Below are 24,077 nucleotides of genomic sequence, written 5' to 3'. Positions count from 1 at the left end.
TTTCCCCTCAGCCTCCACCATGTTACCCTGGTTCCTATTCTATTTAGGAACCATTCATTTTCCTTAACAATCTGGAATGTGGAGTGACAGTCTTCACCCAGCTGTCAGGTGTCCAAGGAGGGATTTGACATCCAGTCTTTCTGACTCCAAGTCCGGTGTTTAATCCAGTATGCCACCGAGTCAAATCAAGTCAAATCAAGAAACATTCATTAAGCACCTACTATGTGTCAAGCACTATACTAAACCCTAAGGATAAAAAGAAAAGCATAAACAGCTCCTGCCTTCAAGGAACACACATGCTAATGGAGGAGACAACTTTCAAGCAACCATGGACAGACAAGATATATATAGAATAAATTGGTGATAATCTTAGGGGGAAAAGTACTAATATTGAGGGGAACGGGAAAGGCTTCTTGCAGAAGCTGAGACTCGAAGAATGCCAAGGAAGCCTGGAGGCAGAGATTAGGAGGGAGAACATTCTACCTAGCTGTCTATACCAATGAAATCATAAATCTAGTTTAAAAACATAACAAAAACAAAAGCAAAAACTCAACCCTTTTATATCTTACTTTAATGTAGCTTCTAATATAATAATTTTTTTAAAAAGCCTTTCTACAATATTTGATGGACTGCTAGGTGGCACAGTGGGTAGAGTGCCAGGCCTGGAGTCAGGAAGACTCTTCTTTGTGAGTTCAAATCTGGCATCAGATACTTACTAGCTGTGTGACCCTGGGCAAGTCACTTAACCCTGTTTGCCTCAGTTTCCTCATCTATCAAATGAGCTGGAGAAGGAAATGGCAAACCACTCCAGCATCTTTGCCAAGAGAACACCAAATGGGGTCACAAAGAGTCAGACACGACTGAAAAATGACTCAACAACAACAACACAGTATTACATGCTGTACTCACCATCAGAGATACCAAAAAATGGTTCTCCTGGTCTTTAAGGAGCATATATCTGTCCCAGATCATAGCTCGTCTCTGCGTTCTCATGCTGTTTTTTGTTTGTTTTTATATAAACCCTCCATAGAAGGTTTACGCTGAAGATCAGAGGCCTTCCTTTGACTTTAAAAATATTTTATGGGTGCCATTGCAGCATGTAAGCATTTGTTGCCCATCTCCTATTTTGGTCCTACCTGTCAAAGATTACACCCCATGGGCTTATGTGCAAGTCCTTTCCAGGAATGTGCTCCAACCTTCTCCATCTTTCTGTCCCTCTTTCTTCTCTGTCATTAGATGCATCCACTAGAATGTATGCTCTTGAAGAGTAGGCACATCAATGAAGTGAAAGGCATGCTAGACCTCAAGTCAAGGTCTCCGACTGGGTTCAAATCCTGCTATTTAATACCTCTGTGACTGTCCTCAAGCCACTTAACTTCTCTAGCCTAGGTTGTCTTATCTGGAAAGTATTGCCTTTGGATTAGATTGCCTCTCAGGTCCCTTTTATAACCCTAGGGCTGTTTTTGTCTTTGTATCAGCTGCACCTAAGCACAGTACCTTGCACTATAAATAATAAATATTTGTTGAAATGAATTTTTTTAAAGGCTATTCCTGTTATTTTTTTTTTTTTGGTGTGGGGAACTCCCAGAGAGGAGACTCCCTCCACCAAGGAAAGTCTAGAACTATTTTGCCTCTTATAGTCTTAGAGAGTCACCTGGGGCACTGAGCAGTTACTCACTGTCAGTATCCATCAGCAGTGGGACTTGAATCCATGCCTTCCTGATTATGAGACTTGCTAGCTCTCTACTATTTTACTCTGGCTCTTTGATTGTAAAATGACCTGATTCTAAATTTAAAATTGGGTTGCCATTCTGCCCCAAGCTAAACTTTTATTATTTGCCTCCAGGCACACTTAAGTTTTTCTGCTTTTACCTTCTTCTTGTCCTTTGAACATTGACAGCTTGTCTCCTGCTACTATTATTCTCAGCCCTCTAATGCTCTCCCTTCATTCATAAAACTTTTATTAAATGGCTATGTGTAAGGCTTTCCTTTGTCTAAACCGGATGCATCCAGTCTCTCTAGGAGACTCTTCTGGGTCTACTGTCCAACTTGCTGTTTGTTTTTAGGTCTTGTAACCCATCTTGAGTACTGTTGGCATTCTGCTTTAGGTCACATCATCTTTGACTTCTCCCCCAACTCACATACACATGCTACTTGAGTGAGGATTCTGTTTCCAGAAAAACACCCTGAAATGAATTTGAGGTTCCCTATTTGTTTCCCAAAACTCAGAAAGCCATTTTGTTCCAGTGCTTGAGTTAATCCCTGGTTGACTATTGCGCAGCTCTGGCAACTGTATTAACTTTTAGAGGCCACTGGGCTATGATTGACTAAGTGCTTAGTTATAAGATGTTGGTATAACCTGGTTTTGATAGGTACTTGATCTGCTGAGGAATGACTGTGGCCTTGGGATAAACAAGCTCCGAATTTGCTGAACTGAAGCCCATGCTTAACTGTTTTCACTTTATCCAGAAATTTGGTTTAAACTGAAAAGGTAGAATATACCTATTCACTTGTTACCCAGGAATCTTGAGAGATTGGCATAAAATGGTGGGCAGAAAACCAGAAGGGTTTGTTCCCTTATCCAACCTCCTGTAACATTTTGTTTGATTCATTCGTATGTTGTTTGCCACATTCTGCCTCCTATTCTAGCCATTTGTATGTGTGTCTTACCTTGCCTATTAGCTCTTTGGAAGCAGAGACTACATTCTCAGCTTCTTTGAATATCTTAAATATAGTTATCTTAGTTCCCCGTGGTACATAGCACATAGTAGGTGTTAAGCAAATGTGTTTAATGAGGGGAGATGTGCAGTTGAGTGTATAGAAGATTGACTTAATCTTTTGCAATAGAACATAACCTAAGGAGGAATTCCCAGGCAGAAGACTCTCCTCTGGGTTCCCTAGCATATCAATTCCCTTCTTAAAATGTGGTGCTCGGAAGTGAACACATTCTCCAGATGTGGTCTGATTAGGGTGAAGTATAGCTGCTCCTTCACCAACTTTGGCCTGGAAGGTGTGGCTTTCTAAGTATGGACTGAGATTCTATTAGCTTTTTATGTTGCCCTGGCCCATTCTTCCCTAGGATTGAATTTGCAGCCCTCTAAAACCCTCAGGGCCTTTTCAGAGGAACTCATTTCTAGCTATGCGGCTCTCTTTCTCTCCCTGTCTCTGTTTCTGTATCTCTTTCTCTGTCTTTCTTGGTCTCTGTTTCTATATGTATACACATATTTTAATATATATTTATATAAACAAAACAAATACATAAATATCTACATGTAACTATAGATATATTTGTTTGTATGTGTACATATATATATATAGTATACATATATACATATATATGAAACACGAAATTTCTTGCCAAATCTAGTGTTACTCTCCACTAATTTTCTGAGACAAAATGTTAATAATTGTCCATCATCCTTCAGTAGACCTTATAAATGGATTTTTCTTCTAATCAGGTTTTTCTGGGGGCAGCCATCTTTTTGTTTATATATACATATGTATATATGTGTGTGTTACCACAATATAAAACAGACCAAAATCTAAAATAGTGGTCATTTGCTGGCTACACACACACACAGACACACACACACAGACACACACACACACACACGCACACACGCACACACACGCATGTATATAAACATACATATATTTATACACATGTGTATATGTGATATACAAACATATATAAACCAAATCTATAATAGCTAGTATTTGCTGTTCCTATCAGGAATAGTAATAGTGATTAAAGGTAGGAGAAAGTGGTTTTTTTGTGTGTGTGTGTTTTGTTTCTTAAAAAAAATCTTACAAATTTGTAAGGAACAATAGTTAATAAGGGTAAGAGAGCTGGGAGCTCCAGCATTTCTCAACTGGCTAGAATAATTGGCTGAAAATGCTTCAAATAATCAAATGTATCTGTAATCTCATCAATATGGGAGTCTCTCCAATGATGAAGATCACAACTCCTTCGTGGCTACCCATCCTGTGTGACCCTTATCCATATTTAGCCAAAGTTTGTGAGTGGGGGTCCACCGCCAGTGTTGGAGGCCTTTATTGCCTGCTCCTGACATCACCAGGGTACTGGTAGAGAAGTCTGGCTGTCCACTAGTCCTCCTTTGCTCTTGCCATGTGACCAGTCCATTTTCTCTTTGGTCATAAAATTTCTTGGCCGTGTCCTTAGACCTGTTCTTCTTTGGAGTTTTTCCTTGGTTATAGATGTTGCAACCTGCTCACACCTACCATGCACCTCTCCATTACCTTCTGTATGATAATGATTTTGGGTTCTTTGGAGGAAATGATGCTCCACCTCTTGCTGCCATATTTGTATTGATAAGATGGAGCTTTATTATCCTGGGAAGTTTGGGGTCACTAAAAGAGCAATGAAAGCTCTCCTGCCTGCTCTCCTCCGTTCCACTCTGGATCCAGCTCATTATCCTTCTGTAGTATCTGTCCTATATAGAGATACTACTGGACAAACTATAGTGTCCATCTAAATGTATATCACAAACTGGGCAATAGATACTTTTCATCTATTTGACCTGTCCTGTGTGGATAGGCAGGTCAAACTCCTTTGAGTAGTGATAACATATCTTTTTAAGAATACTCTGCAGTATCCTGGGGCCTGATGCAATCTCCACAACGTCATCCTCAAATAGAAACATCTAGAGGACCTTACTCTCCATAAGGAATCCCTTCTTGAGCTGGATTCTTTTCTGGGTCTTCTCTCTCACAGGGATGAATACTTTGGATAAGCCTGAGTCTCCTTGTCATATGCCTTGTCTTATTCCTCATATGACCTAATGAGAGGGTCATTGATCAGGTTTACTTCCTTCGTCACATCTTTTAAGGAATCCTGAGTGATCTTGATATATGGATGTGAAAAACATTGCTGTAAAAGAGCCTGTAAGTCTTGTTTCTTTTTATACAATCAAATGCTCTTTTGTAATCAACGAACAAGAAGCACAGTAGGTCTCTACATCTTTCAGTTAATTTTGAGATAGTAGAAGTCGTGATCCATTGTTAAATGTCACTTGTAAAAATATGCTTGCTCTCTGCTCATCAAGGATGTCTTCAACTCATATATAGATGATGCTAGTAAAGATTTTATATAGATGGGAGAGTAGGCATATTGAACAGTTGCTACTGGTATTTTTTCAGTCACTTTTTTTTCTGTATTCACAAGATCTGTTTCTTTTCCCTCTACACCTTTGGCATCTTCCTTTCCTTCAAGTATCTTGTATACCTTTCAGTCAATGACCTCACCTCCAGTTGAGATCTTCTCTATATATACTTGATCCAACCTGTCTGCCTATGTTTAATGTCATTTCTAACTCCTTCACGAGCAGCCCAGGGACTGTGGTGTTAGAGTCCAGGTATGGTGGTTTTTCTATCCTCGATTCTTTCCCTCTTGCCTTATTTTATTGATCCCCATATACTCTATAATTCAGTAGCACCTGATCTTTCTATTCCTTGCACAAGACACTCCCATCTCCCATCTCTGGGTACTTTTTACCAGCTGCCCCATACACATTAGAATTTTCTCCTTCCTCACCTCTGCCTCCTGTGTTCCTTCAAGTCCCAGCTAAAATCCTGCCTTCTATGAGAATCCTTTCCTGATCCTCCTTAATGATAGTGCCTTCCCTCTGTTGGCTATTTCCAACTTATCATATGTACAGCTGTTTAGTAGTTTATCAGAAATAGTTGCATAACCCAGTACGTAGAATGCTGGACTTGGAGTCAGGAATACCTTAGTTCCAAGCCAGCCTCAGACATTTAACCAGCTGTGTGTCCCTGGGCAAGGCGTTTAACCTCTGTCTGCCTCACTTCTGTCATCCTAAAATGGGGATAATAATAGCCCCTGACTCTGAGGGTTCTTGTGATAAAATGAGATAGTCGTAAATCACTTTGTAAACTTTAAAGTATTCTATAAACATTAGCTTTTATCTGTCTACCTATCTTTGTGTATGATTGAATTCCTAGCCATCTTTTAAAGCCCACTTCAAATGCTACCTTCTCCATGAAGGTTTCTCTGATATCCTAGTCAGTAACATACTTTACTTATCTAGAACTCCAGATAAGTTTTGTTTTATGCCTCTAATTGCATTTGTCATGTATTATTTTGTATTATTTTGCCATATTCTTGTTGTTGTTGAATTGTTTCGTTTGTTTCCAACTCTTTGACCCTGTTTAGGGTTTTCTTAGCAAAGATGCTGGAGTGGTTTGCCATTTCCTTCTCTAGCTCGTTTTACAGGTGAGGAAGCTGAGGTAAACAGACCCTTGCCCAGGATCACACAACTAGTAAGTGTTTGAGGCCAGATTTAAACCCAGGTAGACTAGTCTTCCTGACTCCAGGTCTGGCACTGTATCCACTGTGCCACCCAGCTGCACCTGGATAGATTTCAGGGGGCCTTGGAATTTGGAAGAGGAAGAAAATTACATCTTTATATTCACTGACCTCTAAAGGAAGTTTAACATTTCCTTCAATTTTGAATTAAATAAAAGATATTTTGAGAAGGAGGGCTTCACCAAACTGCCAAGGGAATCCATGACACAAAAAAAGAACAACTGCTGATGTAGTTCAATCCCTAATTTTACAGAGGAGGAAATGAGACCCAGATAGTTTAAATGACTTGCCCAAGGTTAACTTAAGTTGAAAGTTGCTGAATCAGGATTGGAACTCAGGTCCTTTGCTTCCATATCCAGTGTTCTTTCCACTACACCATTCTCTCAAAGTAAGTAATCTCTGAGGTCCCTTCCAATACTAGTGTTCTGTAACTCTCCATCTGACCATATCTGGACTATTTTGTTCAAGTCTGGACACTCTCTTTACAATGGATATTAATAAATGGCAGAGTATCCAGAGGAAGGACAGTCATGTTGGTAAAGTGCCTCAGAATCACGCTACATCAGATCAATTGAAGGAGCTGGGGTTGCCCAGAGCAGAAAAGAAGATTTATGGAGAATGATAGCTGCTTTCAGGTTGTTCTGTAGACGAGAGGTTAAACTTGTTCTTGGACATGGAGGGCAGAACGCACACAGTGGATGGAAGTTAAGAAGAGACCCATTTAGACTCCATATAAGGAAAATTTTAGAATGGTCTAAAAGTAGAATGGGTGGAGGGGGAGAGCTAGGTGGTACAGTGGGTAAAGTGCCAGCCTGGAGTCAGAAAAATCTGAGTTCAAATCCAACCTCAGACACTGTGTGACCACAGGCATGTCACTTTAGCCTGTTTGCTTCAGTTTCCTCATCTGTAAAATGAGCTGGGGAAGAAAATGGCAAACCACTCCAGAATCTTTGTCAAGAAAACCCCAAATGGAGGCACAAAGAGTCAGACATGACTGAGAATGACTGAACATGTAGAAAAAAAAGTAGAAGGGGCCACCTCAGAAACTCTTCAAGCAAAGCGAGGATGATCTCTTGTAGCTAGCTAACATAACATGGTGTTGAGGACCTAGGATTTTATATCTAGAGCTCAAATGGTCACTGGTCCAACTCCTTTATTTTACAGATGAGGAGACAAAGAGTTTAAGTGACTTTCCCAAGGTCACCCATGTAGTCGAGATGTGAACTGAGGTTCTCTGACTCCAAAGCCAATATTCTTTCTGCTGTATTGGTTAATTTAATACATTTTCTGTTTTGGGGAATATATGTTTGGGGGGAGTTTTTGAAGCTGGGTTTGAACTCAGGTCTTCCTGCCTTTAGGACACAGCGCTGTATCTGCTGTGCCACCTGGTTGCCTCTTCCAATCAGGCATACCTGGGCAAGAATGTGAACTCACCTTAAAAAACCTATGGCTTTTGACATTGGCAGCAAACTGCCATTGTGTGAAGATGACAAAGACCTATGGGTCTTACTAGTATCTGCCTCAATATTGTTATGAGGATCAAATAATATAATATTTGTAATGTGCTTAGCACAGTGCCTGGCACATAATAGGTGCTTAATAAATGCCTATTCCTTTATGCTTCCTTCTCTACTACTCCCAGACCAGGAGGAGTGATGAAGGTTTGGAAGTCCCTGAGTGTTCTGCATCAGAGGGTGGGCTCTTGAAGGGAGATAGTTGACCACCCCTTGTTCTAATTGAAGATTATTGGGCATAAGGCTCCAATGATTGTTCTGGTTGAATCTTCTATTATTACCCATTCCTCTCCCTGGTTGTTTCCATGATTTCCTTTCCAAGTCTGAAATTGTTTGATTTTTGTCAACTATGAACATATAATATAGAGGGAGGAAGAGAAACCTTGAGATTTTAATAAATTTTCTTGTGGCTTAAGACAGTGTTTCATATCCTGACTGTCTTAACTCTAATTCAGGTTTCTTTTCAGGATTAACCATCTTTGTCTTTTTTCACTATTTACATTGGGTCTGATTACTGTTGTTTTTAAGAGGAAGTACCCCTCCTATCATCTCCATTAATAGGTTGGGACCTGATGTGATAATGGCCTCCTGATTTATGAGAGAAATCTTGTGGAGTCTAATGGAAAATAAATGATAATTGAAGCCAACTTTGAGTAATACGCATGGAAAGAAGAGCTTTACTTCGTTCATTCTGGTCATGTTAAAAATGGAAATAGTAAACCAGATAATATGGCTTTTCTTTCACTAGGGTGTGTAGGGGGGAGCTTAAATTTTCTTTTTCATGGTACAGGGAAGCATGTTAGTTCCTTAAAGTATATGTTTATTTTTGGTTGTTTTTTTAAATGATTAGGGAACAGGATTCTTTGTGAATTTTGTCTTTGTCTTTGAGCTGCTGGGGGTTTTGTATAAGAATATGGAAGGAGAAGAGTAGAAAGGAGAACTCGGGTTATTGGTAGAAAACAAAGTTTTCCATCATACTTCCCTCAGAGGGTTGTTATATAAGAATTAAGTGAGATCACATATATGAAAAAACTTTTTAAACCGTGAAGTTCTAGACATTAGTGAGGCATTATTATTATTGGAAAGCAGATTACTAAGTTTCCTAGAATGGCCAATAGGAAGGACCAAAATTCCAAGAAGCTCCAGGAAGACTTGATGAAACAATAGGACACAGACAGCTGGTTAAGAAAACAGTGTCTGAGAATGGAATTTGAATTTCTTCATGATGGCTTAAAATATAGGCACAGTGCACTTTTAAAGAGTGCTTATTGAGAGTTAGTTGAAATATCTTTTTGTGGGGTTTTGTGAGTTTTTGCAAAGGGCTTTAAGTTGAAAATGGCATTGGTAGGAATAATTGCCCATGAATAATCTTCCATTCAGATGTTCTATCAGGCAATCTACCTGAACTTCAGAAGAAGAATTTCTGAAGAGTTATTCACAGGAGACAATATCCAAGAAAAGGGCTGGAAGTAAAGCCCCAATCATCTAGGATAGTCTTCCAGACATAAATGCCCAAGCGTGCACAAAAGGAGTGAATAATGAACAAGCTGAACTGGACAGTCTAGCCTAAAGGTCACAGGGTCCTTGATTTAGAGCTGGAAGAAAATATGGAGATTATCCAGTCCAGTGCCTTCATTTTACAAATGAGAAAATTGAGACCACGACAAGTTAAGTGATTTTCCCTGCGTCACAGAGGTAGGAAGTATCAGACAGGATGGAAACCCAGATTCTCTGACTCAGATTCAATGATTTTTCCATGAAAAATTTGACAGTATAGATATTCCTGAGAATTAATGAGATTAGTCCAAATGTGATTATGAAAGGGCATATTTTATTAAAAAAACTGGAATGAATATGAGGGGTTGTGGTGTAACATTGTACATTGAGCATCTATATTTAGGAGGATATACTGGAAGTAGGAAGCATGGAGTAACATTTGAGTTATGATCAATGGAAAGAGAAGGAGAAGTATTATTTATGGAGCATACTAGAGACCACTTCATTTGAAGAGGGAAATGGATGATGAGTTGAGTAAACAGATTACAAACCTGTCATGGACTTATCATGTAGCAGTAACAGAACTGAGGGTGGGGAACCTGCAGCCTCAAGGCCACATATGGCCCTCTAGGTGCTCAAGTGTGGCCCTTGGCCTGAATCCAAACTTCACAGAAATGTGAATGTTCTGTGAAGTTTGGATTCAGACGAAAGGCTATACTTGAGGATGTAGAGGGCCACATGTAACCTCAAGACTGCAGTTTCCCCACCCCTGAGCCTCATTTTTTTCCTCTGCTACAAGCAGCTACTAAATTGTTGACCTACTTTAATAATTTCATTCTTTAAAAGGTGGAAGAAGTAATTAGGAGAACTGGTATTTTGGCTACAAATCTGACCAGCAAGGAAAAACTATTTTCTGAGGTAAAAATTATGATTATCTTTCAGGAAAGCGAGCACTCCATCTTAAAATTTATGATAGAGTAGCTAAGCTGTGTATAGTTTGAAATACTCCTTGGATTCTGGAAGAGAGGATTTCAAAGAATTCAGAGAGAGGGTAGTTGTAATAGTTGTAAGAGTAGTTGCTTGGACACCAACCAACTTAGAGCTGGAGAGACAGATTTGGTGTGGAGCTGGTGAAGGGAAAATATCCCAGTTTTAAAAGAAGAAGAAGAAGAAGAAAAGGGTGGTGCCTATAAATACTAGGCTGGTATGCTTTGGTTGGATTTCTGGAAAAAAAATTTAGAAAGTTTTATTAAAGAGATGGCTGTTTGTAATTTTAGAAAAGGAAGCAGTGGTTACAAGCCAGTATGGCTTTATCAAAAACAGATCATATCAGATTAACCTCCTTTCCTTTTTAAACATTGCTATACTGGGAAATTCATCAGACAATCTACCTGAACTTCAGAAAGCATTTGACTAAGTCTTTCTTGCTACTCTTATGGGTAAGATTATAATACAGTCATATGGATTTTGAAATGTCCAGATAACAGAACCCAAAGAACAATCATTAACAAGTTGATGTCGTTTTGGAGGTAGGTTCCTATTGGAGTGCCACAGAGAACTGCCTTTGGCTCTGTTCCGTTTAACACTTTTATCAATGGCATGGATGAAGGCTTCAATTAACTTGTGAATCAGTTTGTAGATGGCATGAAGTCAGTGGGGAGGCCAAGGGGGACAGCTAGCATCTTGAATTATAGAGTCAGGAGGATAAAAGTTCCAGTGGGTTGTACTGAATATTTTAATAGGGATAAATCCAAAGTTCTCCATTTGGGATTAAAAAAATCACCCCCATAAGTTAAGGATGGGCGAAGACTGACTAGATAGCTGTTCCTGGGAGAAAAAATGATCAGGATGCTTTGATGGATGGCAAGTTCAGTTTGAACTACTAGTTAGATGCAACAACCAAAAAAATGATGTGAACTTACACTGCATGAGGAGGCATTGTACCCAGAACTAGGGAGATGACGGTACTATTGTACTCTCAGTACCAGTCATACAACATCCTGAATTCAGTTGTAGGTGCTGAATTTTAGGAAGGACATTAGTAAATTGGAGAGCATCCAGAGGAGGGCCACTAGGGGACTGGAGGCCATCCCACATGAAGACTGGGTAAGGAACTGAACATACTTAGCCAAATGAAGAATTAGAGGGCACAGATAGTAAAACATTTGAAGAAATCTCACATAGAAGAGGAATTAGATTTGTTCTGATTCTGGAGGGCAGAACTAGGGTTGGAGTTTACAAAAGTCTGATTTTTTGATAAGGAGATACTGTCCAAAAATTAGAATCCCAAAGTGGAATGAGTGGCCTTAAGAGGTTGTGAGTTCCTTCTTACTCTAGATATTCAAGAAAAGTGTCACAGACCACTTCTGGGGCATGTTTTAAAGGAGATTCCTGTAGAGGTATGAATGGAACTGATGATCCCTGACTTTTGACTTCTTGATTCTGTGGCTGTGTCCTGTTGAAGGAGTTTTGCTTACTAGATTTTGTAATATCCATCTTGGCTTCTTATTGACTTTCCCACCCCACTCTCCCTTTCTACTTGTTTTTGGCAATGTTCTAGATAGGTCAGGTTGCCCTTGAGTTTTGTTTTGGGTAGGGGAGGTGTTGCTGAAAGGGAACATCTCTCTTTAATGAAAATGTCTCCTGATCCCGATCCCATGGCTCATTTTTTTTTCCAGCAGTGCTTGATACAACAAAATCTCAAGACAATAAAAGAGTTTGGTCTCCTCCTTGGAGTCTGAATTGCTTACACACCTGGACATTTCTAATCTACCTAAATTATCATCAGTTTTAGTGCCTGGTAAATATTCATTTACTCTAGACTCAATGACTCTCTTGTTGGTTGTAGGAATCCATTTAAATATTGAACATAGTAGAGTGCTGCCTTAATATGACTTTAATTTCACAGTGGACTATGAAATTTTCCAGGTATTTGGCTCCGTTTCCAGGGCCCTAATCCAGACACCAAAGTTATCTTCTCACTAGGGCATTCTTTTGGTGGATGGTCAAACCTGTTGTTCATTAGAAACAGCTGTAACTTATCAGCATATTTCCCTTAATATGCAAACAATAACCTCAGTTAAATTATGAAGTAGTTCTCCTGATTCCAGAAAATTATGATTCTCTATATCTGCCCAGATAAAGGCAGTGAGTTCCAATTTTCTCACGGTTTCTACTTTAGATTAATATAAAAAAGAAAGTAGAGAGATTGCCTTTCCTTTTTCTTTGTTCTTCTGGGTCAGTATTTGCCTGCTGACATTTTGAGATAAGTTAAACTCTTAATTGTTCTTAAAGATATGCTTGTGGATCTGTAGCCAGTTATTACAATTCAAAAATCACCCATTCAGCATTTTATATCTGTAGATAGAGTAGAGAGAAAAGGAGAGAAAGGGGCCAGGCCCCAAGGTTTCCGTAGATTGGTGCCTATCTTGAAATCAAGCATTCTTGAATGTTTGTGTTTCATTTATTGAAAGATTTTTTTTGTGCCTTTTGTTTTTATATCACATTCATTTCAAAATATGCCCTCTCCTTCAAATATACTCTAGCCTGCAAGCCTTGCTTTATAATAAAGATTAAAAAAACACACAGAGTTAAACAAAACCAGCCCGCCCAGTGGATAGAGCATTGGCTCTGGAATTAGAAAGACTTAAATCTCTATATAAATTCTAGCTATTATTATCATTATTGTTACAATTTAATAATAATAATAACGATGATATGCATCAGTAGTGTGTCATAACAGCCAAAAAAACTAATGCAATTTAAGCCTGTTTTAATAATAGAAGCATATTGCCCAGAGTCAAAGAGATAAATGTGTCATTTTTCCCTGTATCTGGACTCTTTTCCCTCACTTTCTACATCTATTAAAGCAGCTGAGTGGCACAGTGGATAGAGTCTGTCCCTGAAGGTAGGAAGACCTGAGTTCAAATCCAGCCTTAGACACTTATTAGCTCTGTGCCCCTGGGCAAGTCATTGCCTGACTCAGTTTCCTTATCTGTAAAATAGAGATAATAAAAGCAGCTACCTCCAAGGATTCTTATGTGAATTAAATGAGATATTTGGTAAAGGGCTTTGCGAATTTTGACATTCTATATAAATGCTATGATGATGATGATGATGATGATGATGATGATGCCTGACAGCCTGTGCAACATTCCATACTCCTAGTCTATCCCTCTTTAATGAAAGGACATTAGTCATAGGATCATTGATCTGAAACTGGAAGGATGACCAGAGGCTTTCGAGTCCAGTCCCTCGTATTGGAAATGAAAAAACTAAGGCACAGGGAGGTTGTGGCTTGGCCAATATCCCATAGTTTCTCATTATCAGAAGTGGAGTTTGATCTCAGGTCATATGACTCAAGAATCATTGTTCTTACACTTACTTACCTCTTTGCCAGGGCCAAGTTTGATCATTATAGTTAAATAATGTTTAGTTTCATTTTATTACTCATTGCACTTACATTATTGTTCTGCAATTCATTTTAAAAGGATTTTCCAAGTAATATTTAAGATCTTTGTCTTTTTTATGGCGGATGTTAAACTTTAATCAAAACCCAGTTCCTTAGCTTATGAGATTAAGCGAGCTGGCCAAACATTTGTTACAACTTTCAGTTTTTACTGACATATTTCAGTACTACAAAGTTTACCTAAAAGCCACAAGTAAAAAAAAATCAGCCAACTGTGACTTTCTTGTGTATCCATATTTCTCTCTTGCCACAGTGGCTGGCCTTTATTGTTGAACATTCTTCACTTGTCACTGTTACCACTTGACTAAATTGGGTCTTTGGTCTTTTGGCAGTCTTGTGAATGACTTTTTGGAAGGCCTTAAACATGGTTCCCAATTCAGTAAAAGTTGGTCAGGAGGGAAGATGGCAGAATGCTTTCTGTTTGCTTAAGCAGAGCTTCAGTATAATAGGAGACTCAGACAATGTCTTCAAAGTATTTTTTATTTGAAGAATAGTGATCTACTTGGTAATGAACAAGGAACACGTACTGTAAACTGAGAAGCATGAGAAGCTTCCACATTCCCTGAGAGCTTTTGTACAAAGGGGGAAAGAAAACAAGCTGACTCCTTTGTGGCCTTTGGGAGTGGTTACATTAACTATTTGTTAAGAGCTGGATTTATGAGATGCATTGGCTTCCAAGAGGATTGTTCCCAAACTTTGTCAATCCCTTTGTGTGATGTCAGTGCGGGTTGTTTAGCAACACATCAAAATATGTCCAAGATAAGATAAATATGTGTTTCATGAATCCCAAAGGGAACTTAAAATTTTTATTTTGCCTTTGTAAATAATTGCTGTCATTCTTCTAAATGTGTGACTTTTCAACTCTGTTTTCCTTATTCCCACCCTATTCTCTCTAACAACTTATGATTTAGGACTAGCTGGGCAAATGACTCAAAGAGACTATTATAAGCACGGGAGATGGCTTTAAAAGTGTGCTCTTCTTGACCCAGTTTGCTTTATGTGTTTGATCTAAAGTTTAATGCCTTTGTTACGCCCTTAAAACTGTCCACAGTCAGGCATAAACATATCTTTTCAGCTTTATCTTATGTTATTCCAGGATACACACTTTCTATTCCATCCAAATAAATTACTCTTTGAACCTGGACAATGGAGGTGGCTCCTTAGATAGAGCACTGGGCTTGGAGTCAGGAAGACCTGAGTTCAAATCAGGTATCAGATATTTACTGGTTGTGTGACCTTGGGAAAGTCACTTAACCTCCATTTGCCTTAATCTACTGGAGAAGGAAATGGCAAACCACAGTAGTATCTTTGCCAAGAAAACCTGTGGACTGTATTGGTGCACTATGGTCCATGGGGTCATGAAGTTGAATATGACTGAACAACTGAACAACCATCTACCATGTAATCACCAGTGTGTGTACTTGCTCACTGTTACCAATACCTGGAATGTCTTTCCTTCCTATCTTCCTATTTATATTCCTATCCATTTTAAAAGTGCTGTTCAAATGCTATCTTGTCTACAAAGCCCTTGTTGACCCCTCCACTCCCACTGGTCTATAATGAATTCTTTTTATCATTAACCATGTATTCCTTTTGTGCATATCTCAGATAGGTTTTAGAAATAGTAGGTTTTTGCTTCCCTTTTTTTAAAAAAAATGCTGTCATTTCCCTAGGACAGTTAAACAAAACAAATCAACCCTTTGACTGTGACAAGTGTTAGGCACCTGTAGACTGCTCCCTGTGTGCTCAGAGGCAAAAGGCATGCTTTACTCCTGGCATTGTCTGGAATCACAATTGGCCACTGCATTGATCAGAGTTCTGAAAATTTCAAAATAAGTGTTGTTTTCCTTTAGGAGTCATTCTACAAATATTCAGGTTCTACTTTCCTTTTTGCTCTGCTTTAGTTCATACAGATCTTACTAAATTTCTCAGGATCCTTCATATTCATTATTTCTCAGAGTGTGGTAATTCTAATGCACTTATCATACAGTAGGAGTGGGGATGGGACTGGAGCTGTAAATTCATTGACATAGGGAATGCCTGGGTAAGGAAACTCTACTAGTGTAGGTCAGCACATTCTTTGGAAATAATGGTTTTAGAGTGCTACGTAGAACACTTTAGAGATTGAATGGCTCATCCAGGATCACATAGCCAGTGCATGTCAAAGCTGGGAATTGAATCCAGGTCTTTCTCAGCATTGTTATCTCTGGATTATGTCTTACCTTCTTATTAGACTCTAGGTTGCATGAGGGTAGGAACTCTTTCACGTATAAATTTTGTATGACCCCCATACCTAGCACAGTGATGTGTGTACAGTGCAACAGGTGTGTAAGAGGTCACAGAATCATAGAGCCTGAGATGTAGATGGGATATTGGAGGCCATTTATTCCAATTCATACTTGAAAAAGAGCTCCTTCTAAAACACATCTTCAGAATGACCATCCAGTTTTTTGCTTGAAGACCTCCAAGGAGGGGGAATTCACTGCTTTCCAAGACAGTTCACTCCACTTTTAGATGACTCTGATTTTTAGGAAATTATTCTTGACACAAGCATAAATTTGTCTCTTTATAATTTCTACTCTTTTCTTTCCTAGGACAGAATACTCTAATCCATCTTTAATATGCCAGCCTTCCAGATTCTTGAAAAGGTCATCTTGTCCCCTTGCGTCTTATCTCCTCTAGGCTATCTTCAGTACCTTCAGCCCATCCTCACAGCATGAATTTGAAACCCTTAGAAAACCCAGTTGCTCTCTTCTGTATCTCTCTAATAGACTGGTGTGTTTTGTGAAATGTGGTATTAAAGCCTGATCACAGTCCTTTAGGTTTCATCTGACTAGGGCAAAAATAGCAATACCTTCTAGAGGCCTCATACCTCTCTCATGCAACCTAAGATTGCATTAACTTTTTTGGGTGCCATTTTCATTTGTTCTTCAAAAACAAAGAACTTCTGCATGGATAAGTGTAAGACAAATAACACTAGCACACAGGAGGTCCACTAGCACAGGTTCACTCTTGATCTGGTCATACAGGAAGACAGCTTTGGAGGGGTTAATAATATTACTTTATTCTAGTCTACTTTTCTCACAAGAGGGTTGCTGATAATGGGACTCCTACAGCATTCCCTAATCACCCATCGTGCAGGGGCTGGTGAGAAGGGGGGGCAACTACCCCTATGTCTCAATGGGTCAATCGAGACAAGCCCAGCTTGTGTACTCTCCTAAATACCCTCAAGCCTCAATGGGGGCAAGTTGAGGCAAACACAGATTCCCCCCAAGCCTTGATGGGGGCTGATCAAGGCACACATAGCATTTCAGCTTCTGCATTCAATCCTAAGGGTTCCCTGCTCAATGACCAGTGTCCACTTGCTTTATAGGACATCAGACAAAGAAGGCACATTGCCAGCAATGGCCTCCAATTTTATGTTACCTCTTTTCCTGTATCTCACTGCTCAGTTGCAGTGGATATCTACAATTTAAGCACAAATGTTTATATTATTTATCATTATATAATGTTGTGCAAGCATGGTAGAGATGTTTTGAACCGTGATTGTGAGAACTCATATCTAATCTTTGAGAACAAGAGGTTGTTATTGCTATGGATCCTGGGAACTAAATGATAACAAATAATAACAAAAATCCATCTTGCACACACTAAAATCCATCTTACTTACAATTAGACTTAAGTGAGGCAGAGTTGAACAAAGTTGTCAGCCTCACTCTCTACCAGAGGCATCAAAGTCCAGTGGCAGGACAAAAGTCAAGATGACCAGCCATGGCCTGAGATGAAGTGGATGACCTTGGTGTCTTTGATGCCTCATCAATCTCTAAGTGCCCCACAGTGCCTGCTTCAGCTGCCTTTGTGGCAGTTGGAACAAACTGTTCTCATCCATCCATTCTGTGAAGACTTTCGCTTGCTTGGGGTAGACATCCTCCTAACTCATTGATGGGCTTGAGGCCTGTTGGTTACCCTCAACCTGGTTTAGCCTGTCTGGTAAGATGGTTTTACTGGGGTGTGGCTGCTGTGCATGCTACAACTTTTTGGAGTCGCAGGTGAGAGTTGGGTGAATTAAGTGGATACCAAAAGTGAATGAGCAGCCCTGAAAAGGGCTTGGCAAGCCATCACACCAGAGGTTCTAGTACTCCTGATCAACCTACCGACTCATTTGGAGCTTAGAGTCCACTACACATATGACTCGTTTTAGTTCAACTCTCATCTCATATCAGTGCTTTCTTCTTTGGGGAAGTTGATTTTTTTAACCCAAGAGTCAGATTTTTAAATTTGTCTCTTTTACATTTCATTTTAGTAGATTGGGCCCAGTGTTCTAACATGTTGACACCTTCAGTGTATTATGTATCACTCCTAGCTTTGTGTCTTCTGAATATTTGGTAAGTTTGCCAAAGTTTGCCATTATCCAGGTCAGTGATAAAAATGCTAAATAGCCAAGGGGCCAAGTCCAGATCCCTAGGACATTCCAAAGGAAATCTCCTTCCAAACTGATATCGAACCATCATTATACTACCCTTTGTTGGAGCCATTCACCCAGTTTAAAGTTCACCTAACTCTCCTGTCATGTAGTTCAGAGGTATCAGACTCCCTGACCCAAAAACTGAGTGTGGCCCCAAACAGATTACATCGTAATTGGGATATGTTTAAGAAAAGAAACAAAAATACATTATGACATGTATAATGTTAATTTGTGGTTTTCTAAGTCAATATGTGGCTGGCAGTTTGATACCACTGATTCTAGTTCACATCTGTCTATCTTTTTCACAAAGATACTGTGAGATCTTCTGTCATGTGCTGAGCTCAAATCTTGAACAATGGTGTCTCTGCTCATTGTCCTGACTTATCAGTCTGACAACTTTGTCCAAAAAAAGGGAAAATGGGCATAATCTGTTTTTGATGAAGCCAACTGGGTTCCTTGTGATGAACACCTCCTTTTCTTAATATTCACTAAATATCCCTGTTCCTTTATTCTAAAAATTTTAAAATAGGAATTGAAATCAAGTGCACTAGCCTAGAATAAGCAAACTCTTCACTCTCTCAAAAATTAAGGAATTGGTGCTTCCTCAGTATGGTAGTGGACAGGTGGATGGTACAGTAGGTAGTGTGTCTGACCCAGAGTCAGGAAGACTTATCTTCCTGACTTCCTGAGTTCAAATTCGGCCTCAGACACTTACTAGCTCTGTGACCTTGGACATGTCACTTAGCCCTATTTAACCCAATGTTCTCATCTGTAAAATGAGCTGGAGAAAGAAATGGCAAACCACTCCAATATCTCTGCCAAGAAAACCCCAGATGGGGTCATGGAGAGTCAGACATGACTGAGAATGACTGAACAACAGCAACAATAAAAACAACCGTCTGTTTGTACTGATTCTGTTCTCTGTGATCTTTTGTTGACTTTGCAGTCATAGCTGCCGGTTTTTTCAGTGCCTCTGGGTGTAGTTCAGCTGGGTCAAGATGCCTGAATTCAACAAGGGCTGCTAGTTGCTTTTTCTATTTGTCTTAGGTATCAATTTTGTATTGGCTATTTTTGTTCTGAACTTTCCAAATCAAAGGTTATTCTTCAAAGTAGAGAAAATGGAAGTAAAATAATGATTCAGCAGTTCTGTCTTCTCTCTCTTGTCATTTGTCATCATCACATCCATCGTAAGCCATGGTACTCTGCTTTCGTGTCCCTCTTCTGTTCCCTGGTGTAAAAGGGGTGTCTCACAACTTTCAGCTCTCTCATAACTAGCAAGATGCTTGACCTCCCGACAATTTTATTAGTTGAGAATGCCTCTCCACTTGAATTATAGAGTCAGTCAATCAAAGGTGTAAATTAGGGATGAAAAACCTAGACACTTCTATTGAATCAATGAATCAAAGGTTAGAACATGCCTTTAATCATTTTGGGAAGAGACACTGGATAAAATCAGATGAGGACACATAGAAAATGTGCTGGGATTAGTTAAAGGAATCACCTATGGACCTCTGCATATCAGAGAAGGGGGTTGAGCAAGAAAAGGGAGTTAAGATATAGCAGCCACATCCTTGCACCTGTAAGCAGAGGGCAGCAAAGGGGTGGGGGAAGATTGAGTCTCCTTCCTCATCCATTCTTGGATCAAAGGGTGGATGACCTTGTGAACTTCAAGGACTGGAAGGACTTCCTGTTGGTAAGGAGCAGTTGTCTCTGTAACAGCAGTGGATAGTGGCAGCATTTGTATCAGGAACTTCTTGAGAGACACTGAAGACAAGCTAAAAGTGAATGGGTCAGCAGCACAAAGCCTCTTGTGGATGCTGACCCTTGGAACCCAGCAGTGAGCTACATGTACCTAAGGCAGAGGTGTCATGGGCCTTTGGTGAAACCTGTGGACCCTTCTCAGAATAATATCTTTAAATGCATATAGTAAAATACATAGAATTACAAAGGAAACCAAATATATTGAAATAGTTATCAAAATATTTTTCAAAATCAAATTCACAGACCTGTGGGTAAAACTCTTGAACTAAGGGGAACTAGGAGGATCCCGGGAAGGGAGAAAAAGAAAGACTTCCATCTAAGCAGGAGCTATGAGTTACCTCTTTGCTACATGTGCTATCTATATTGAGCCCATTTTCTCATCCACTCTATATACCTGTGGGGTAGTATGTCTCAGACTTTTGGGGGGACTTATGGTACCAACTATTTTTACTATACCACATTAATAAATATTCCTTTCTAAAAGCTAATTAAGCCTGGATGGCTTGTAATCAATTGAGAGTACACCAGATGGGGGGTCATGAGCAAAGTATTAGAGAATCACCTCAACTTCTTGGTGTTACCTCTAGAACCCTAAGAGGAGAAGTCCTTAGCTACCTTCTAGGGACCTTGATACATAGTGTGAATGGGAATTGGGAGAAGCAACCTGGAGTTGATATTATACCAATAAAGCTAAAAATATCTTTTTTAATGGCAAACTTTCCTTGTCAGTCCCTGTTCCTTCTGATCTTTAACATGACTGACAGTATTCTGTGCCATGCTTTTTTCCTAAATCCTGTTATCCATTCTTGCTTCTTTTCTAGGCATTAAAAAAATCTAAATTGACTAGTAAGTTCTCCATATATCCACCTTAGTCTCATTAGATAACTCCCTCTTTTTCCTCTTCCTCATAAGTGTTTGTCTTTGTGTCTTCTGAGTTTCATTATTGAGAGCCTTTTCCTGAGCAGACTTCCTCTGTTGAATTTTATTCTATGGTATCTGAACTATCCTTTTTGAAATCTTCTGTCCCCCATCTTAGGGCTCATCATGTCAGACTATGTTCAGTTTTTCTCACTTTTTCTTTATCAAATGCTAAGAAGGAATAGTTATTTCCCCCAAGGTTCCATTTTTTTCCCCTCCCGAGCAACTGGTTCCTCACTAAAGCAAATTAGATCCCTAATCCTTTACCTTTTGAAAGGTGAAATTATCAGTAAGGCAAGTCAATAAATCATCATCTGTCGAGCTTTTGGCATCAAGAGAGTTCCTGTAGATGTTGGAATAATTGGAGGTCCTCCTCACTATTGTTGTTACTCTGTGCTTGTGATAGATGTCAAAAGTTCCTCATCTATTTTCTCTTTCTGTCCTGATGATCAATAACATGTGCTAATTACTAAATTGCTTCTGTTTTTGTTTTCATTGATTTTTGCTTAAATGCTCCCCACCATTCTAACTCCCTGGGGCAGCTAGGTGGTGTAGTAAATAATGATTCAGCCTGGAGTGAGGAAGCCTCATCTCTGTGAATGCAAATCTGGCCCCAGACACTTAGCTGTGTGACCCTGGGCAAGTCAGTTAACCCTGTTTGCTTCAATTTCCTCATTAGTAAAATGAGCTGGAGAAGAAAATGGCAAGAGTTGGGCATAACTGAAGCAACTGAACCGCAACAACAACAACATTCTAATTCCTCAAGGTTCCTAGATTTCATCACTTGATTTAAAAAAAAATTGTATATATATATATATTTTTTTTTCAATTAAAAAGCATCCCCCCTTCCATCTTCCCAATGGGCAAAAAAAAAAAAAAGAAAAACAAAACTCTTGTAACAAATATACATAGTCAAGCAAAAACAAATCCCCATATTGGTCATGTCCCAAATGTGTGCCTATTGAATATATATTCTTAATATACAGTGCAACTTATACTCCTTCCCCTCTTCTTTTACCTGGTCTGTGTCTTTTGAATAAGAGCCTTATTCTATTCATGGGTTTGATCCCACAAAGACTCAAGTTGATACTCTGAGGTCCATTTGCTTCTTTGCATTAGGATATGTAGTTCATTGATATATGTTGAATGAATATCAATGCTATATTCTTCCATGTGCCAAACTAATTGATCATAGGAAACCATGTCAAGTTCCTGTAATTTTTCTTTCTAGGAGTTACAGCTGAAGTCCTGGTGGTGTCCTCTTTTGATGAGTTGCATAGAAGGGCCTCTGAAGCAAGAGGGAAGATTGTTGTTTATAACCAACCCTTCAAAGGTTATCCAGAAACTGTGCAGTACAGAGTCCGTGGGGCAGTAGAGGCAGCGAAAGTGGGTGCGGTAGCCTCCCTCATCAGATCTGTTGCTTCTCTCTCTATCTATAGGTAAGTTTGTGTTGCTTATTTGAATCTTCTCTGTAGTAAATCACAGACTCACAGAATGATACACGTTAGAACCTGGAAGGGACCTAAGAGTTTACCTGTGCCAGAGTTTCTTAACCATTTCTTATGTCATGGCTCCTATTGGCAGTCTAATGAAGCTGATGGATCCTTTCTTAGAATAATGGTTTTCAATGCATAAAATAAAATACAAAGGATTAAAAAGGATGGCAAAAAGCCTACAACTTTATTTTCATTCCTAGTTGAAATTTAACGAAAATATACACAAATATGTGTATGTATGCCTATATATACATATACTCATATGTATACATACAAACATATATATATATACATACACACATGCAATTTCCTTCTCATCCAAGTTCACGGATGCTTTTGAGGGGTGGCCTGTGGACCTCTGATCTCATCCAAACCACCTCATTTTTCTGATGAAGAAACTGATGCTCAGAGAGAAGAACTGATTTGCTTGAGGTTACACAGCTAATAAATGGTTGAGCCGGGACTTGAAACCATGTCTTTTGACTCACAATCCTGGGTACTTTAAGTTAGGTCATAAGTCAATTTCCAGAAAACAAATGTCTCCAAGAAAATATAATCCTCCCCTTCTAAAACACACACACATACACAGAGGTATATGTTGATCTACAGAAATTGTTTAACCAACATTCGCTCATTTCTTTGGCATGACTTATCCTTATCCAACTTCAAAGGGTCATTTGTGCTTACCTTTTAAAAGCTTTCCATTATCTCTAATGAGATAATAAATTTGAATATTGTGCCTTATATTTTATGTACTTGCATTGGAAGTAGAGATGAATTCACATCTGTGTTTTATCAAGGATTCCTAATGACTTTGGGAAGCTCAGCTGTTTTTCATTGTTGTTAGAAACCGGAAATACAAATCAAGTTTCAGACATTTAAGAACTTGAGGGTGTCTTAGATTGTTCAGTACTTAATTTCCTGCTTGGCTAGTGATATTCTCCTGCCATCCCCATGCCTTTGAGGTCCTTATTCCTCGATGTCAAGCAGCTATAAGTAGAAAAGACCCAAAACATTTTCCCTTGGCATTTTGCTTTCTTTGGGCAGATTGTTGTAGTAGACCTTAGGTAAAACACAAAATTTCTTTGAGGAGTGGGAGTGGGGAGGGAGGAGGAGAGTGGAGAGAAAGAAATAGCATCTAGGAATTAATGCCCTCATCTTGTAGCCTTTTTATTTGGACATAAGGAACATAGAAAAACATCTTTAAAACATTTGGAGAGAGTGTTTAGCTAAGATTCCAAATGGAATCTGGACCTTTGGGTGTGAAGGGGAGTCTCTTTGTTCTACACAATTACTGTAGAATGAATGCTGGCTGCAGCTGCTTGACCTCAGTTATCATCCCACACCCTATCAAAAGGAAATGACTGAAAAACTTGGTGAGGTCAGAACTGGGAAATTCCCTCTAAGGGGAGCTGTCCAAAAGGGAAGAGAAAAGGAATACAATACTTTTCTTTCTCACGCTACTATAACACACACTTTATATATATATATATATATATATATGTATATATATCTATATCTATCTATCTATATATACACAAACACACACACATATATATACACACATACACACATATAAACATACATATGTGTGTATATATATACATATGTA

The 24,077-nt window shown here is 39.1% G+C and overlaps 1 protein-coding gene across 1 annotated transcript in view; it reads left to right on the top strand.

The window, feature by feature from the left end:
• CPQ (carboxypeptidase Q) overlaps nt 1–24,077 on the top strand; it is a 642,525-nt gene that overhangs the window by 174,430 nt on the left and 444,018 nt on the right. The window contains exon 3 of the mRNA XM_036741920.1: nt 22,201–22,408. Coding sequence (XP_036597815.1) covers nt 22,201–22,408 — 208 coding nt within the window. The remainder of the gene's footprint in view (nt 1–22,200; nt 22,409–24,077) is intronic.

Source organism: Trichosurus vulpecula, chromosome 1 (assembly GCF_011100635.1).
Source record: "Trichosurus vulpecula isolate mTriVul1 chromosome 1, mTriVul1.pri, whole genome shotgun sequence".
NCBI classification, from domain to species: Eukaryota; Metazoa; Chordata; class Mammalia; order Diprotodontia; family Phalangeridae; genus Trichosurus; species Trichosurus vulpecula.
This window is presented reverse-complemented; position numbering and strand designations above follow the sequence as displayed.